Genomic DNA, 20066 nt, shown 5'->3' with positions numbered 1-20066 from the left:
GGTGCATGAAATAAAAGAACGTACTGTATGTTAAACAAGCCATGGCACTAGAACGATTTTTTGTCGCAGTTTTAAACTGCATCAGATGCCTACTTAAACGGGAGAATTAGGATTACCAATCAAATCATGACATTTGCAACAAGTTGTAAAAATAATTACAGTAAATTGTTAACATATTTAGATAATTTGAGTATCTTACACATTAGTGTGCATACACAAGGAAAACATTCATGCAATACGGACTCTCATACCACACAATGCATTTCTATTAAATCATCATAGCATACAGACACATCAAGTACAACACATGAACACATCTGGTGGTTGAAAGGATTAATGAACATTAATTCCTTGAATAATTTTTTGTGCTTGACTCCATGCTGACACCATAAAAGAGAGCACAGAACGTTTCCTGAAGATGTTTAAGAATAAAACCAAACATTGTTAGTTAAATTCCAAAACACCATGAAACATGTTAGACAATACAGTTGCCATATTACGGATATGTTAGCATTAAACTAAAAGTTAATATTCCCATTAAACTTGCATTTACAATTCCAATTGCATCAACGATGTTACATCTCAGTATCTATCTACAAGAATGGGTATTTCAAATAATCACAAAGGAGATTATCAGAGGTGTTTTCAGGCAGAGCAGTATAAAAAAGGCTTCTAACACTGTATTTTAAAAACCAATTTGACTCATTTGTTAATGATTACCTTACAGTTCTTCAGTAAATCCTTTACATTAATTTTAGCGGTATCTCTATTGCACTACTTTTGTTCTAGAAGGACTGCAGAACTGATTTCATTATTTGGGAACAGTAAAGTTAAATTCAAACTACACTTCAAAATTATTGAAAAACTCCTGACCCCATTTTCCCCCCAGGAATATTCTGTAGGACAGTAAACATGTGTAAACTTTTGGTGACCCCAAATTTTTCAGTTATATATTTTCATAAACCCGTATGTTTAGGTGTTTCACAAGTAGTCATATTACAGTTCCATCTTCAAAGGCAGTATCTGGCAAACTCAACACTCACTTCTGCAAATACTTAGAAGCAAAATCTTATTAAGCTTAGTTACAGGCTTAGCATGTTCTGCACAGTTCCACTTAGCATAAATCTTTGCAGAATCTGGATCAAAAATAATGCTAACCAACTTATTTTGCTGCTGTAAGTCTCTATACTGATGGGTATTCAGAATACATACATACATGCAAATAAAACTTCAAAATATGAATAAGTAAAATCAAAATTGATGAAGAAGAGCAAACATCCACAGTGTAGGACAACGGTAGCTTTAAGAGTGGGAGTTGGGCTGAGATAGGAGAGTGACCAAAATATGAGACAGGAACACACACCAAAATGTACTGAATTATGCTATTTTCTTCTGCAAATAAAGGACACTAACACTGAAGTGACTGCAATGAGCAAAGTTTTGTCAAAATATCCATAACTGTAAATACAGCCAAGAGAAAGCCCAGGCAATCTTGTCCAGAATAGTGTGAAAATCCATCAGGATGCAATGATGCCGTAGGAACCTGCTTTAGCAGAGGGGTTCAGCTGATCTCCAGAGGTCCCTTCCAACCACTACAATTCTGATTCTGTGACGCTACGTCACCACATCTAACTGCATACACAACTGTATAAAGAAAGGTTAAAAGGAACACCGACTACAAAAGGGGGCTGTAAATTTCCTGACACCTCACAGAAAGTTCCAGATTAAAAAACTGCTCTAAAAGCAAGCCAAAAATTGTTTTGAAAATTGTACTCTATAAGCATCTATAGAAAAAAATGATAACTCTTTACCATTTACTTCTAAACAGTTGACAGAATAAAGAGCTTTGTCACAGCATACAGCATCTGCATATCTACAGAAGGTTCCGTTCTGTGCTGGAGGGCCAGCATCTCCCTGCTCCACTGCTGAGAATGAGGGTAGGCAGCAAATGAAGCCAAACCAATCCTCTGTCCACTTTGGTTTTGGGCTTACAAACATCAAGAGCTCCATGACCCTGAGCAGCTGCCTCACAGCAGCACATTTACCAACAGCTCCTTAACTTCAGCTTAAATACCTGGAATCTTTTGGAAAAATATCCGTTTCACAAAATCTTCATGACTGATTCAATGTCTACTGTAAGGTTCTAATAAAACCATTTGTAATTTGTTCCTCTTTTCTCCACCCGCTCTATCCAGATTTCATTACCAAACCACCAGGACGTGGGTTATTCAAGAATTTTCATTCTTTCCTCTTAAAAGAGAAAAGAACTGGCTTTGTGTGTGTGTGTGTGCTGGTACAAAAGGAGAAAAAGAAGAAAGCTTTTGGTGCAACCTTTAGGCTCTGCCCCTTGTTGCTGTTACAGACTACAGATAAAGCACTGCCATGACGCAGGTGACACAGTTCCACTGCTAATGTAGGTTTCCTTGATGAAAACATTTGGCATTTCTTTGACTGAAACTCACTGATAAAATGAAAATAGTAATTATTTCCTGTAATTTAAGAATGTTCAACAAACTGACCTAGGGCTGACAGGCTACAGGAAAGCTATTATATTAATGAAAAAGAACACACAAACACTGGGGTATAGATAATGAAGGAGATTCTCAGCACGGCAGATTTCTCTGCAGCTTGTGAAAATACTCCATAAAACTGTATATGAAGGAACTGTGATAGCTTTGTTATTTGAAGACTGCTGATCTGAAAGGTGTTTTTTATCTGTTCCTCCAAGCACATCTGTACAGCCCAATACACAACCCCAAGAAAGCCTGCTTTAAGCTACTTTCAAAGCTAAGGAAAATGTACAGTGCAGAGACAAGGGATGAGACTGCTTCCAATATATCCCCCATTTTTATGGTACTGCTACTACATTCCTTGAAACACGACTCTCCCTCTCTCAAATCTGTGATTATATACCCTCACATTTGTGGCTTAACTGTACTATGACCTTCAGAAGCTGTTTTACAAAGAACTGTTAGTAAATATTTTCTATTAAACTCTGCATTTATAATACATGTTGGGCAGCTATGACTCCATGAAAAGATTAAGCTGAACGGAAATTACATTATGCTCACAAGGCAGGAGCACATTCATGAACAAGCGAAAAAACACTCTCATAGTGTTTGCATATTTCTCAATTTAGGAAAGATGAAAATCAAACTTCCTATATTTAAATTAACCGTAGAGCATTATTAAAATTGTAGTGAAAATCACTGTGGAAAAACAAAAGGAAGATTGACCTGCAATAGCAAAATAAAGTTTCTATAAAATGATTAAGCTTGAAACTAAAAGGGAACAGAGGGAAAAAGAATTACTTGCCCGAGATATTTGATCAAATAAAACTCAGTGAATACGAAAGGAGTTGTGACCCGCACTGTCTGCAGAATATGGATATCAGCAAAAATTAATCTTAGCTGCCAAGAATGCAGACTATAAAATAAAAGGGGAAAATTTTGTGACTATAGCTACATAAAATTGTGAGCATTAAGAAGCTCGCACCAGTTTGCTGGTTTCAGCTATATGACTAAAAGCTACTGAACATTCTAACCCATAAACTGCCCCAGGAATGTAACAGGTTTGGTGAAATTGCTGCTGGGAAGAAAATATGAAGAACAAATGCTCTCCAGCTTCAAATGCCTCCAAACCGTATGGCACTCCTCAACATGAAACAAAAATCATCAGCTGTTACTAATATACTTAGATAAGGGCCAACTACAATCCAAGAGAAACTGCTTCTCTCTCTAAGATTAGGAATGCAAACACACAAACAAAACAGTCTAGAATAAAAGCCCAATTCGTCTTCTAATCACTGGCAATGGACATCCTTATGTTTGCACAGAGAAATCCATCTGGGCTTCATGCAGAAATACAGACTGAAAACTGGCAATGCGCAACTATATGCTGTCCTAAAACACCTCTAAAGGACAGCAATGTGAAATGTTGCATTTCATTAGATTTAATAATAAAATCCTAAAGAAGGGAACAAAAAAATTGTGACTAAATTTTGATTTAAATATGTGCACGAAGCTAGAAAGCTAATGGCTCAAAGAGAAACTGTGCTAAAAGGAAGCGCTATGATTTACATTCACCAGTAAGGCTCCGGAATGCTATCAGGTACTCACACGTGCTTTGTTCATTTTCATTCACTAAAACAAGGATTAAAAGCTTGCATTAACTTCATGTATTCTTCATTGAATTTGGTCTGAACTTACACAACTTACAGTGAACAAATGGTGCTTATGTGTAAACAAATTTACAGGTATTTTTGGTATTCACACGGCATGTTACTGACAAAAATAATTGTGGCACTCTGGTCATTACCACGGTGCAATCCTTTTATGAGATATTTCTGGATATTCTTTTTCCCCTTCAAAATATTGGCATTTTTTATACCCACTCGTATACTGAGTATTTCTATTGTTACACAGGAACTGCACAAACACAGAGCAGACCTCTTACTCTGCCTGCTTCTGGACTGATTCCCAGCTCGCACATTTAGGCAGGGTTAATAAAAATTTAGATTATGTCTGGATTTTTAAGACAAAATTGAGACGAGTAAACAGATGATATTCATCTATATTTACTGTATGTTGATAAAGGTTCAAGCAATGTAACTACATTTCAAGCTTGGCACAGACAAGGTCCTAATGTTCTCCCCAGCAATTGCTCAGGAAATTACAGCAGAAACATCTGATACTGCACTGTAACTTAAGTATTAGAATTTGGTGAAAAATTGTGTATTTATTTGAGTCACTTTAGAGGGGAGAGATCAAATTAACAGTGTGATAACCCTGAGCATAACGGATCTGAACCCAAATAGTAAAGACATTCTGCCTTCCAAAAGATGACTCTTCTATCGCTCTCCATGAACACCTCATGTGTCTCTGAAGCACACACATTCTTTTAGAGAAGTCTGGATATCCCGAGAGCATCCCGGTTCACAGATCGAAATGTGAACACAAACAGAAACCCGTAACAAGCCATACATTGAATTAAAAATCAAGGACAAAAAAGAGAATTGTTGTGGTTCATTTGGCGTGGTTATGCAATACCAAAAGCAGCATGAAGTACGACTTACTATTTTGATTTTAGGAAGTTGTCAGTGCATCTATACTTTGAATACTGTTTCTAAGATTTAGATGTGCAAAAAATTCACCATACCGAGCTGATAGTAACTGTTCATATGAGTGACTATAACCAGCCCTAAACACGAGGTAGTACAGCTCCGCTCCTTCATTACCGGTGAAGGGAATTTGGACTGCCTTGTTCTTGTGACAGGTCATAGCACAGACAGGCAGTTAACTCAGGCGTCACAAAAACATCCCAACCTTGTTGGTGTGACTCAAGTCCTTCAGTGACCGTGTTTTAGGCTTTGGTTTCAGTTTAGTGTCAAGATTTTGTGTTACAATTCGGAAGACTTGCCTATAAATTTAGTTACTTAGTAAGCCAGGAAAGCCATAAATGCCTGCCATCTTTCAAGAATGCTCAGGATTTGCTCCAAAAAACAGTACTACAAAACATGGATGGACATTCAGAATACACTGTTTTCAAAATCAGACAGATTCACTGTGAGAATGCCTGATCCTTTCTTGGAGAGTAAATAGTTCTTGTGTCTCTACCCCAAAACAGGTCCTAGTCTTAGATAGGTCTACTTTCTGTATACTGTTCTGTCTTCCAGCTCTCATCTCTGTCACCTCATTTCCAACAGCACAGACCCAGCATGAGAAGGCTGCAGGACTGCCTGTGGACTGATGGCAGCTCTCCAACACATGGAGGCTCTCAAAAGATAAAGCCATTACCTGCATTGTGCAGTTGTTCTCCAGTAATATTTATAAAGACTTTGCCCATGTTAATTACAGCTCATCTTCATTTTTTGTTCTTTGCACTGAGAACAACAGTAGTTTCTTTCTCAAGACATCTCCTTCCGAGGTGATGGAGCCATTTGGCAACTGTCGACCCCAATGTTTCACTGAATGGGAAATAGCATTAAGACGACAAATTTTGTTTTGCAGCCTTCCTACTCATATAAAGCAGCAACCCACTAAGATCTGATTGAAAAAACATGACAGTCTGATCCTGAAAATTCATGCTACTGTATCTGCATTCAGAGAGAAAAGATGAAAAAAATCTTCTCTTCTTTAAAGAAAATATCTATTAACGAATATGGAATGCAGCCAGAATCACATCCAAAGCCCAAAGCACTATTTTCCAAGTATGTTTCAATATCTCCATGTAGTTGCAATTCAACATTAATGTAGTTGATTTACTAACAAATCTAAAAGTTTATTTCCAGCACAATCAGATGACCATTAGTTACTATGTAAATGCATGATAAAATTATACTCTGCTAAGGTTTTGAAAAGAGATGAAAGTTCTTTCAGTTAGACAGTTCGTGTGTTCCCAGTGCTGTTTATATACCACATTTAAAAACAGCATACTACAATATGAAAACCACCTCTGATTTACAGTCCTGGCTTAAGGTGTTTCAGTGAGCCCAATCACTTGGATGTACTAAAGCACTCTGACATGTTTCTTCCTGTTCCGCTTGCAGTAGGAGGATGAAAGCCTTGGGAAAAGGGCTGGTTGCCACAAAATCCACTCCAGCCAGCCTTCAGCTGGCAGGAATTCTGGACAGTTTCAACTAAAATATTTTTACATAGCTTTTAAAATGGCACAAATTAAAAAGCTGAAACATATAATGGAACATTCACCTTTTTAAAATGTTACTTTTGTTTGAAATTTGGAATGCTGAAGCCTAAGGACTCCTTCCCCTCCTCCCCACTCCTTGCAATGGTACATGGAGTTCAGAAAAGGTTTAAAGCTAAATTTAAGCTGTTGGGTTGTTAAGACTTATTTTGTAACATGGAAGAAAAAACCAGTGACTACAAATTTGCTTTGTATTCTTTCTGCACAGTTGTGGGCTCACGGAATTGGTAGACATGTACAAAGAAAGAGAAGGCAAGCAACACTTTGGTAAAACCTTGAAAGCGTGTCTTTAAAGTCAAACTTTTCATGATACAGTAACCTTTTTGTTGTGTTAAATACATTGCTGACATAATATGCCTAAAAAGTCAGTATCTCTCCCAAATTTATGTTTTTCATTTAAACTGTATTTTAGTACCTTATTATTGACCAGATAGTGGCATACCACACTACATAAATCCTTTATGTCAAATCCAATGAGCCATTTTTAAAACCTTCATACTCATGCTTTTCTCATGCACAGTACAGACATTTGTATGCAGATTACCCCCAAAAGCAAAGTTGACACAGTAGTTCCAGGGAAAAGGAGCTGAAAGAAAAGAAGAAATTGTCTTTTGTAACCAATTGCTCACCTAGATAGGATCCACTGTTGTGACCAGCACATTCAGCATCTTCTGGACGAAGGGTAAAAGCATACAGAATAAGAGCCAAGAAATAAAGCAGAATAGTTAGAAGCCCAGCAAAAAATACAGAAGTACTTTAAAATGACAACCGTACAAAGCACAGCATTAGAAAGCCTTCAATAAGCCATTTTCTTAAAAACATAAAACAATACTTATTGTTTTATATTTTAGCTGAAGATGTTCTGGAATTTTGCAGCATGCACACTGATCTTTTCAATTTCTCAAGCGGAGATTTTGATGACAGCAAACATTCTACACAGAATTCTTACGATGTATTATTCACGCTTTATCAGTTAATAGAAAATATGATGCCACTTAAAAGAATGCAAAATGTATTTGATGTAAATCAAGCTTTTTCATAAATTATACATTATCAGACTTCAGCTTTAAGTTTTGGCTCACTGGATTAGACAGAAAGGTTTTTGATCAAAAACACATCCTCTCATTTGATACGAAACAACTATAATGTATATTTTTACATACCGGAGGCCCTTTGATCAAAAATATGAGCTACAACTTCTAATGCTTTATAAACAAAGGCCTCTTAAGTTAAAAAAAAAAAAGAAATACAAGAGATCAGCTGCTATTACTTTAACATATGCTGCAAGCATAACAGTAACCGGCTACGCTCGGAGGGAAAACAGTAAAGATGATACGACGTGGATGAACTTTCTACCGTCTCAGAGAAATACTTCTTCAGTATTAATTAGAAATGCAAGATTTCTCTTGGCCACATAATTAAGTCAGAACCACCTCCTTCCAACCCAGCCCACCCAAGCTTTGCACTGTTTTTTTTATGATACTTTTCTCTACACATCTTCCAACAGTTCAAGAAAGAGGGAAAGCAGTTAAAAACAACAGTTCAAATAATAGATCTTCGTATGAGGCAACCAAGAGCATTTTGGTACTTCCATCTACTTCAAAAATGATTCGGTCTATCTGGTGGCAATACAGAAGCATTATACGTACAACATCTCTTAGAAACATTTCACTTCTTTCAATTTAATTCTAAACACATGTTCTCTAAATAAAATTATTGGGCTATGCAGGGAAACTTTTGTACATGTACCTTCAATTTCCTCTGAGAAGCACAAAGGAAAAATAGGAAAGGAAATCATTAAATGGAGTGAAAGCATAACTTAAGAAAGAAAAGTTAAATCTAAGAAGAAAAATGCACCTACCACACTCAACCGCTTCCTCATCTTAGAACAGCCAAAAAAACAAAGTATTATTGTTTAATACTTCATAAATAGGAAAAAAATGTAGCTATGTAAGCTACTCTAAAATCCTCGACAGCACCTACGATACTGAGGTATTTACCATCATACTGGCACCACGTTTAACTTAAATGTTTAACTACATTCGAAGTCAGAAAAGGACCTGAACAGAAATTGAAATATGGTCTGTGTGCTGTAAGCTTCTATAGGAGATCTTCTACTTCTGGTAGTAGTGCTCTTACCCAGTTGTCATGGAAGATCTCTTCTGTATTAAAGGCAGAGTTTGTTAATTCCATTTAATCGGTGTTAGCCTAGAATTTCTAAGAATCGGTACCATAAATGTGATCTCAGTATTTTTCTGCACTTTAAATAACAGTTGCTACTGCCCTTGCAGCTGGGTTTTGGAGGTTTCTTTTGTGTTTTTTGGAATGTCTGTAGCTGTAGCTTAAATAATGCTGAAAGGACTCCTATACTCTGTCGCTATTTCTCTGACACCACACTAATATAATAGATCTCCTTAAGACCTTCTGTTTACCCATACTAAATCAATACATTTCTGCCCTCTTGACAGTGGAATATTTACATTTTTACAATCATCTTAGGGCTAGCACAGAGAAGTGACATATATATATAATGGATTTTTGTACACAGAGCTATTACATATTGAGGTCTAGATTTATACGGAGATTTTACAATCTAGATATTATTTAAATTTCCTTTGAAGCTTGGATAAATAAGTCTGAAATATACACACTTCAAAGTTTCCATGTAGCTTGTCTGCCCTCAGAATGTGAATATTCAAGAGATACTTTAAAATCTTTCATGCATGGCTGACATTTCAAGCAAAGGCTAGGTCAAAAGTCTCCTCTCTATCAGAGTAGAGAAGAGTTTTCCCATTTCATCCCAAGAAAAGGATACAAAAGGATTTTCTGCTTGAGGGCTTATTCTAAAAAAAATATTAATTAAAAAGACTTCTTTAAATTATATTTACAGTTTATCATTACTCAAGGCGTGCATACGGTTTCAGTAGGCTGGAGTGGGAGAAAAAGAGGTATGCGCACATAGGTATGCACTCACACAATTCTGCCTCCATGGCTGGGAGATGGTGGAACTACAGCAGCTGGGCTAAGGCAGTTGAAAAGAGCCCAGGCTTGTGGTAGGAAAGGGAATGGTCTTAATTCATTGATTTAATTTGTAATTTAATGCTATAAATTAAAGATGTTAGGATTTCCAAGTGAGCCAGCTGATGCCAGAAAGCAGAAGCCAAAATGTCTACAAGTTGAGGTTTAATTTTGAGATGGAGTTTTGAAATTCTACTTTTCATTTTGTTATAAGATTTCCTTCTTAGTACTGTTCTTGGTTTTCTTGCATTACTCCAAAGGTTGAAAGTAACAGTCCACAATGAAAAACTGTGGGAAATAAGTAGGTCTTCACAGCTTAATGCTGCTATGAAACAGCCATCACCACGTACATCCCAATTCAGATTTTACCAGGAGTTTCACTAGGGCTATTGTCTGTCTGCATTAAAGTCAGAGATTGTTTGCCAGTAAACTTTATAACTAACATGGCTCTGTGTGAATCAATTCAGCAGATATTTGCAGATACATGTCAAAAGTTCAAAAGCTCGGAGAGATGGAAAATTAGGATAGGACTTCTCAGGCCAATTTTACTAAACTGAAGCAGTGTGGGAACAGAAGCAGAGATGTTTATCTGAAAGGAAAAAATAAGAGACTAAAAGACGACATAGAATAAGGAGGAAGAAATCTGATGGGAAATAGGAAAATAAAAGCAGTGACAAAAAAAAACAACAAAACAACACAAGACAACATAGAACAAATAAAACACTGAGAAAAGAAGAAATACTATTAATTAAATGTAGTGTGATAAGGCAGAAGTTACAAAGAAAATATTCATGGAAGGGGCTCATGAAACAACAGTGAAGTAGCACCATGATATAAATGAGAAAAAGAAATAGGAAACACAAGTGCAATGGAAGCTTAGGATAGAAGTGGTTTTATTTGTTTTAGAAAGATTTCAAGATAGCCAATATGCTACACTGCAACAATGCAAAACAGTAGTACATACATTGTATTTTTGTATGTATTTTAAGTGAAATTTATTTAGATTGATGTGGGGGCCTCGTGTAGACTATATTACCTCACAACCTGTACCCTTCCAGAACTCTTGGGAACAGTTCAGCACCAGATTAATTTTTTTTTACTCTTGCTGAATTTCAATCATATTTCATCAAAGAATCTTATTTGAATGTTTCTCAGTCTGAAATTAAAACCAATAGCTCTGTTCACATTACATAATCCCTGGAATTCTATTTGACTGTACTAAACAAGAAATTATGTAAGAAACAGTGTAATACAATGACCTGCATTACAGAGCATACATTGAACAGTCGATTTTTTAGTGATGCACCACACAGCAACCGACATTTATACTGTTTTGCAGTTTTTATCCCATAGGATTCTATAGGTCAAATGATACACATATATACGTTCATGTTATCAAAAATTTAAGGTGATCTAATTTAATTATCTCATAGCATCATCAGATAACAGCATCTCTGCAATTTGGAAAATGAAGAAAGATAGTCTTGCGGTGAAGAACAGAGCAAGAGTGTATGAGATCCATTTCCACTTCTGTCTCATGTGACCTTGGTTCAAATACCATCCAGCTCCAGGTTTCTTTAATTTCTCTGTGGTAGTAGGAAGTTAGTATTTGTAAGGAAAGACGACTTCTGAACAAAGATGCTAATGCGCTAATTGAACTCTAAAGGTCTGGCGTATTTTTTGTTCTTAATCCTAACTACTTGCAGGTGGGCAATCAAGTATCAAATAGGAACACAGAAAAATACTGAGAAGAAAGGCACAGTGAAGCTTGTGCAGCAATTATAACAAGCAAAAGAGCCCTACTGCACATTTATCCTAAATGTTTGGTCTTCAAATACAAGTGGTACAAAGCATTTGTTCTTTCACCATGTTTAGATTCTTTTGTTGGCAGAACACATCTTCAATTCACAAGACACTCGTCTATGGATAAGCTGGGTTACATCTTTTTAGAATGAATACCATTTGGCTGCAGTTAAATCTTTCCTCTTGCTCATACAATGCCAATCACATATGGTAAATCAAAATTGAAAGTAAAATAGCTTTTAAGCCCTTGAAAAAATATATGATGACTTTGCCACAGTAAGCATTTACATTTAACATTACATATACAGAACAAATGTATTTTCAAGAAAAAGTCATCTCTAAACAGCTCTGTCTTATGAGCTTCCTACATACCCATGTATACACACAGAGCATGGATATATGTATGCCATAAATATACACACATGCATGCACTGCATAAGTTAACTGAAGTTACTGACTTTACTAGCATAAAATATAAAGTTACCACTAATTTTCATACCACAGACAACACATATATACTTAACAACAACTGCTTTGAAAGCAAAATTATGCTGAAGGGATATAATATCTTGGCTGATCACTGTAGTTCATAACTTCAAAACTGCAACTGAATTATTTGGTTATTATCCAAATAAATTTACTTCCCTCCCTCCCTCCCTTCCTCCCTCCATCCCCCTCCCACCCCAAAAACCAAAACAACAGTTGGTCAACATTTTATCTACAAATTAAAGTAAAAATTAAAGTAAGCTACAAAAGTAAAAATTGCCATGTTTCCTGGCAGTGACTATTACAGTTAGAGCATGATTACTCTTTGTATTCAAGTTAGCAGACTGAGAACTATTAAATGAACTCTCTGTATGAAATCTCTTGGCACTCCTTGGACTGGATACAGTGAAAGGAGACTTCACAGAGCCAACTCTGGCTGCAAAGTTGTGCCCAAGCTGAGTTCCTAAAGCCAGGAATTCTGTTAAGCACTGTTCAGAAATACCATAGCAGCAGATTCCACCCGAGCTGGCCTTCAGCCACGGCTAACAAGCTCAGACACACTTCAGTGGATTTCATGCAGCCAGCACTGCCCCCTCCCTTCTACATCCCAAAGAACACTTCATGCCTCGTGTCAGTGTCAGGTGTATGGCAGGTGCACTCTTCCAGCACAGCAGGGTTAGTCCTGCTCACACAATCTCATGCATCACTATTCCTTTACTTCCATTTCATTTATGCTGTTCCTTCTTATTATTTTTTCCAATGCAATTTTCTCATGGGATTAATGCACAAGCAACACTGCTTCTTGCTGCAAATTCAGTGCTGTTAAATATTGAGAGAAATGCTGAGAAGACTCAAGAGGTTTGTTATCCTCTCGTCATTTTTGCACTTGGAAATAATGCCATCAATTTGATCAGCAGGTCAGTACATCTAACTGCCACTTATCTCAGGCTTTTAAAACTTTTTAAATCTTATTCAAACTACTGTGAGGGCTTTCTAACCATTAATAAAAAAACTGAAATGGGTCAGAGGTTATATTAGCAATTTCTGCAAAAACTTTAACAAAACAAATATGTTAGTGCTGGGTTTAAACTGAATCAAGAATCAATTGAACTACAGTATAAATATTGACTATTTCAATTTTCTTGCATAATACTGGTAGTTGCACTTACTTGATCACTTCGAAGCCCATCCTCTATGGGGTTATGTCTACAAAGAGGTTGATGGGCAACTTTTGTTCACCCATTCTTCCACTGTCCTTGTTCCTTTTCCCCATCACCCTATATTTCTCCTTTTCTTCATTCTCAATACTAAATTTCATTTCTATACTTCTACCCTTATTTTAAAACTAAAATTGAAATAGAAAGAAATCTTCCCAAAAGTAATTTAATCTAGCTCCCTGCAGGATATGAAGCATACTCAATTAACAAAGCAGATCCTGATAGGTTTTGATGTTACTGTGGAATAGTCGTTGACTATATTTCAGAGAGCTCTTCTAGTTCAACACAACAGCTCTCCCCAGTTCCTAACACTGCCTTGAGGAGAGACAGAAAAAAAAGTTCTAAGATATTTCCTGTATAAAATTTTGGCTCATTTTTAGGTTAACTTTGAAGTAGAAGGACACTACTTCTCTGGAAGCCCACCTAGGAAACCAGAGCTGATTCATATTGTCTTGGTATTCAAGAAAACAGAATCATTATCTTCAATGCCCCCTGTTAAAAACAATGCCATCTATCTAGATTTACTCCTCTTACAAAATGTGGGATGTGAGGAGTGAGTTGACTAAACAGAGCAGGCTGGAATCCAGCACTACTTTCCATGTCTCAAGAAAGCTTCCTAGTACACGTCTCAGTCCTCCCAGGAAATGAACTTCTACTAGCAGATCTGCTGAAATCAAGATGTTTGTCTTTTGGAAGCTATATGATATCATCAACTGACAAATTTCCCTTTCCATCCAAACTGCTATGGAAATTCAGGCTATATGATTGTGTGGGACCTACTACAGTAACAAACCTTTCCATGTATAGCTAGAAAGATCTACAGAACATCACTTTCCCCACACATCCAGCCTTCCAAACAATGAAGAGCCTTGCATCAAGTTGAAAGCCTGTAGCACAGAACTTAAAAAAAAATCCAACAAAATCAAGCTTTAAAACTTCCTACCTCTGTACCGGGGAGTTTGCTAAATCAAACTTTAGAGGATGTGCCCAGTATAGAAAAGGGGAAAAAAAATGATGGCAGACTTTTCCAATTTTCTAATCTCTACATCCCCTTCCTTGCACATTTCAGATACTGGCAATATGCTGTTCATTCATCTGAGTAATGCACTGCTTTTCCAGCATCAACTTTGGTACGGTATTTTCTGTGCACAGATATAGACAAGACCTCCATACCTCACAGTTTCACGTCTGTGCTTGGTAACTGGAAAAACCTTCCTAACTTTAGAAGTTAGGAAGAATGTGTAGATTCCTCCAGCTTTCATGGAATCTTCTTGAAAAGCCAAGTAAGTGGAAGGTTTTCCTGAGAGCAACTCAAGCAGTATTCTAGTTATGAAATTCTTCTACAGGTGAATTATGGTCCTTAAAATGCTTTCTCAACGAAGGATGTAAATACCGCCCCAACACTAAAAACATGTTTGATCCTCAAATAAAGAGATGGAATAATACTCAGAACGGTACTGCCAATCTTCCGGCAGATTTATCAGCAAATTGTCCTAAGAGCTGAGGAAGAGAGAGAATGACAAATCTCCATTATTATGCTATCTTTCCTTCTTAAAGAATCGCCTCTGTCTTCTAGATGACAGTTGCATGGATCTGGCTTTGTTAGAGACAGTCTAAAAGAGAATGGTAACAAGGATACAGTTTCACTTAAAGACTCTGTTGTGTTTTAAAGGAAAGGGGAAGAAGAGAGAAAATCTCCTTTCTTGTTTAAGGTTGATAAGACAAAGAAAATAGTATCAGGATGAACAATAGTAGCAGCTATAATACTGTGGGATTTATCTAGACTGTAATTTTGTCAATTCCAAATCAAGAAGAGTTAGAAGCATCTTGTAAAACCTTTCACTGGAAGGTCGCTAAAAAGATGTGGTCCCTTTTGAAGGAAATCGTGGAGTGCTGCTGCAACTGATTCACCTCTTCATCAGCACCACTGCCCTCTTAATTGAAGAATCTTGTTGAGGGTTTTATCCAGGTTCAAGAACAGTGGGCAGAGAGAAATAGATATACACTGGGACCAGACACTTCTCCAAAATTGGGGCACAGCAGACCTTTGAATCTAGAGAAATTATAGATCTACTACAAACCAGAGAAACTCCTCTTTGTTTCTATGACCTATGTAAATTACAAATGCTATTGTTATTGTAATTACAAAGCTAATTGAGGGCTTTCAAGTTAATAATAGCATTAGGGCATACAGTCAAATAGTGAAATGGAATGAAAGATAGAAAGTGCAGATTATTAGAAAACTAACATTGACCATCAAAATCCAGAACACAAAAGCCTCAGAAAGGAGTTAGAAAAATTGCAACAGAAAACTTTGTGAGTTTTAAGGTTGTGTGCATTTAGCTTTGCACTTAGTATGCCAGTATCCACTGTTTCCCATAGTATTCATACTTGTGTTATTGTCAGAGAATAAAAGATGGTTGGAAATTTTAGACTATTTTTTTGAATATTTCTAGTTGAACTCATAAACATGATTGTATTTATCACTTAGATCCTACTGAAGTGTGATAGTTTCTAACATTGTACTCACTCTGTTATGAATCTGTACAACTGAAAGAAATAACAGGTCAAGTAAAATATGCAATAATACTTAAAACAGATGTTGATGTAAATTCCAGTGGAAAGAAAATATTTGTTTCAATGTATGCAGTTTCTTACAGCTTATTTTTCTTACATTGTGCAACTGCAGTATTTAAAAGCAGAAACTATTAAGACTAAATTTGCTTAAAAAACAGTAAGAAGTTGTTCCATAAAACCTTGTAAAAGAACTGTGTGTCCTGACTTCTAAAAAATCATGCTCCTTCATAAGACACAAAAAATTGCTAACTATATGGGAAAGGAAAGGAAGAATAACCAATCTTTTATCTCACTCTCAATATAAATTTCATCATATCAATGCAGTCCAAATTATATAAACTGTTGAGCCAATTCTGTACTATTTCAACAGGAAAAGAACACTCCTCGGCCTTTGAAATTTTATATATCAAAACATTAATTGGGCTCAGTGCTTTGAAAACAAAGTCAGAGGGTTAGGAATAATTGTTGCTGCTGTTAAAGCTTTTTGTTTCAGCTGTTATAGTTATCTATTTTCCTTTTGATACAATGAGATCAAGTAGCTATTGTGTCCTGGAGAAATGCATCCTCTAGTCACAACACCGAAACAAACTGCTATTTTACAAGGTTAGAGATCAAGAGTATGATTTCTTTTCCAGGTTAACAGACTTACATGATTTTCTGTTGGAAATTTTCAGCGGCTGAATCTGCACTTCTGGTCTTCTTAGTGCAAATCTCCTATAAAATGGGAGGTGGTAGGGTAAAGACACAAGCTCCTTAGTGTTCACTGCAAATTTGGGATTAATAAACACTTAACATCATGAGACTATTGCAAAATATCCAGAAGACTTCATAAGAAATTAACTTTAAACAATGCAATCTACTTACAATGTAAAAATTAAATTCTGAGCCTCAAATTTTTGTAAGCTCTCCAAAATCTGTGCAGTTCTTATTTCTGCATAGTACATCAGTGTGAATACAGATACTGATGTGCTATTTTCCATATGTTTTTTCTTTCAATCTGGAGCAGTGTTATCCTACCAGTTTTTGTCATTATTAGTTGTAGCCAGACAAATAAGGAAATCCAAAGTATTTCAACAACAGGTTTCCAAGTTCAATTGTCTTGCTACAAATGCAGGTTTATCATGCCCTTGTAATCTATGACCATACACATGACAACTATGCTAACTTAACCACTTGGAAAATAAGTTATTTCTTACTATAAAAGATAATGAAACTATGCTTCTCAGTAGCTCACCTCTCCTGGAAATGCTTTGAAGGGATCAAGCCTGCTCTGGGATTGGCATCGCCTTCGTGTTTGGCCTGCCACCAGGTTGCATCATCCTGGCTCATGATCTGAAGTATATCTCCTTTTCTGAAAGCAAGTCCGGCTTCTTTACAAGGAATTGCTTTATCCTCATTAGGATCATAGTCAAATAAGGCTCTGATAAACATCTGAAACAAAAAGTGCTTTTTCCTTAGAATCAAAGCATTAACATGTAATCCAAAGGTTTCTTCTGTTTTTGCTTTCACTGTACAAAAACACTGCACTAAATAACGTAAGGCAATAAACATTTACTGCTGTAAATCATCCTCATGGAAGTCTAACATCAGAAGTTAATAAAGAAATGTTTTATTCATTGCTCCTACAACCACAATCCCTGTGTAGTAAAGGTTGCAAGATCCAACTCTCAAAGTCAAAGAGAACTTCAGACTTTCCAGGGAACAGTGCTCTCATATGAGCAAGAGAAGCTACTTTTGAACTAAGGTGCTATGAAGTGCCTTTTGCCCACTGTATGATGGGAGGAATACTTGGAGGGAAGCCAGGTGCTCACAGAAGATTGTGGATTACCTATGCCAACTTCAGAGTTGCAGAGAGGATCCCTGCAGAGTTAGGGCTTAAGAACCTTGTTGCACTCACCTGTAAATCTAGCACATTAGTATCACATTAGAAAACTTGATCACTGTGGCCTAAGGGACGTTTTTGGTTCTGTCATCTAAGCAAACAATGCTGATCCTCAGCAATGGTGTTTACTGTAATACCTTCTGAAACATTCTTGAATAATTGCCTACCTTGCCTTCCTTTGATGGTGTTTCTTCCTTTACACTGGGTATGATTTTAAATGTAATTGCTCCTTGAGACTGAGCCTGTTAAACATTTGAAAAGATAATGCACAAAGAATTAAACTGCATTTTTCAAAGGAAACTTAAAGGAAAAGAAAATTCAAATGAATTAGAAAATACCCAAAATACAATGAGTCTTTCCTCTCTCCAAATATGACTGATGGAGTTTGACAGCTTCAATGTACAGAACTTCATATTGCAAAAATTACAAGTGCCCACCAATGGGCACAGTTGGACTACTAACGTCTGGCACCTGCATGTTTTGGAGGTTCCACTTCTTCACTGAAAGCAGGAGCAAACGCTACAGCTAAAATATACACATATTAGAAGCTACTGCTGGACTCCTGGCACCGTTTGAACATCTCTGGAAAAATCTAACTAACATTTCATTTTTCAGAAAGACCTGATAGAAAAATTCAGATACGTTTGTGCCATATTTATCATATAAAACTATTGGGGGGATTTATTCTTTTGGCAAGTAGAAGAAACTAGAAAAGAAAAATATTTTTGAATAGGCTACGCATACTAAATGGAAAAAAAGCCCTCCACTATAAATCTTAAAACAAGTTAGCCATCATCAACCACCTCATCCATTCATCTTTCCCTGTATCCCTCTTTAAGTGTGTCTGGCTACATTTTACTTATTAACCACAATATATTCCCACTGCCTCCGTGACATTTTGCCATTGAAGGAAGTGCTAATCAGCTGGAGACTCTGCTACTATTGCATGCAGCCGACAAGTTTCATAAAACTCACAGAGTGCAACAGACAGCCAACGATTTAAGCAAAATGGAAACAGGCCTGTCCACTACCAAGTGAGACATACTTCTGCCTGCATGTCTGCGATCCAAGAGCTCACTGTTTGACAAACAGCAGCCAAGTTCTTATTTCACCAGCCACAGGGCTGGAATCAATAATTCTGTTACTTTTGAAACAAGCTCTAAGTACCTTTTGATGTTTATATTGTACCTCGAGGAGGTAAATGGGGAAATTGTTCACGCCTTTTGTAGTGCTATTGTATTTCTAGAGATTTTTAAATATTAATTTTTGCAGGAAAATATGTTTCTGTAGGGAATGAAAAACCATAAAGCAAATACGAATATCGCTGGGTTAACACTTGAAATGAATAAAGTTGGTTACTGAATCACAAGAAACTGCCATTCAACTTAGTAGGACAACAATGTATTTATGTATATAGAAATGAATACACCATAAAGAGCTGTCGTGAACCTCATCAGTTTATTTGGTGTAAAGATATTAAATATTTCTGGAAGAATCAAAGTTACTTAATTTGCAATAGTGATCCTTAAGTGAGTAACCAGGTTGGCTTTAGAGACTATGTTCACATATATTATATATAAATCTTAAAAGTAGGATTTATAAATCATACTCTTAATATACTATCTATTTTTCTCTCAAGTACACATACTGTGAATTCATCTGCCCTTGGAGTTAATGAATTAGAAATTAGTAAATCTAAACATTTGAATCCAACAGACCATTACGTGTCTTAGAAACTGCAGGTGATACACTGAGGTCTGCAACATATTTACAGCCACGTGGTCATCACTAAGTCCCCACAAATCATTTGTTATTGTTCATATCTGATATGTGGAAAATTATTTTTTTTTTTAAAGAGAAATAGAGGTTTGTAAATGACTGTACTACAAGAAAATGCCTTATGTAACATATACTATTTACTAAGAAATACATCAGAGATTTTAAGTATAATCACCTGACTCTCTTGAATTAATTTTAAAATGTTTGTTATTTACCAATATGTGTATTATTTCTTCAGGTTTTTTATCATCTACAGGAATCCCATTGACTTCCCTCAGTTCATCACCAACGTGAATAAGACCTACAGAAGTCAAAAGATGAGTTGTTAAACGGTCACTCTGTATAACACAAAAAGTGCTGTCAACATTCCGTTTTTTTCTTTAAGCTCTTACTTAAAAGCAGGGATATATGGTGAACACAACTACAGCTACTGTCCCCACAGATAAGCCTGAGATTGTTGATTTGCTCACCTCTCTTCCTTCCTCCCAAGAATTAGTATGCTTTCTCTATGACTTTTCCAGACTTTTATGCAGATGTTTGAAAAACACCTGTGCCAATTCTTTTTCTACTCAGACTATTTGTTGCTACACAGCTGCAAGTAC

The 20066-nt window shown here is 36.4% G+C and overlaps 1 protein-coding gene across 9 annotated transcripts in view; it reads right to left on the bottom strand.

The window, feature by feature from the left end:
* Positions 1 to 20066, bottom strand: part of MPP7 (membrane palmitoylated protein 7) — a 143603-nt gene that overhangs the window by 15944 nt on the left and 107593 nt on the right. For 4 of the 9 annotated variants that reach the window (XM_015282069.4, XM_015282074.4, XM_015282075.4 and 1 more), the window contains 7 exons: positions 19680 to 19765; positions 17853 to 17927; positions 17038 to 17234; positions 16453 to 16517; positions 8564 to 8584; positions 8452 to 8463; positions 7332 to 7373 (listed from right to left, as the gene is read on the bottom strand). In XM_015282069.4, coding sequence (XP_015137555.1) covers positions 7332 to 7373; positions 8452 to 8463; positions 8564 to 8584; positions 16453 to 16517; positions 17038 to 17234; positions 17853 to 17927; positions 19680 to 19765 — 498 coding nt within the window. Of the gene's footprint in view, positions 1 to 7246; positions 7289 to 7331; positions 7374 to 8451; positions 8464 to 8563; positions 8585 to 16452; positions 16518 to 17037; positions 17235 to 17852; positions 17928 to 19679; positions 19766 to 20066 lie in introns of all 9 variants that reach the window. The other 5 variants (XM_015282072.4, XM_015282070.4, XM_004939215.5 and 2 more) reach the window with 5 other exon arrangements.

This window comes from Gallus gallus, chromosome 2, assembly GCF_016699485.2.
Source record: "Gallus gallus isolate bGalGal1 chromosome 2, bGalGal1.mat.broiler.GRCg7b, whole genome shotgun sequence".
NCBI classification, from domain to species: Eukaryota; Metazoa; Chordata; class Aves; order Galliformes; family Phasianidae; genus Gallus; species Gallus gallus.
The sequence above is the reverse complement of the archived record's forward strand: the minus strand, read 5'-3'. Positions and strand labels throughout refer to the sequence as shown.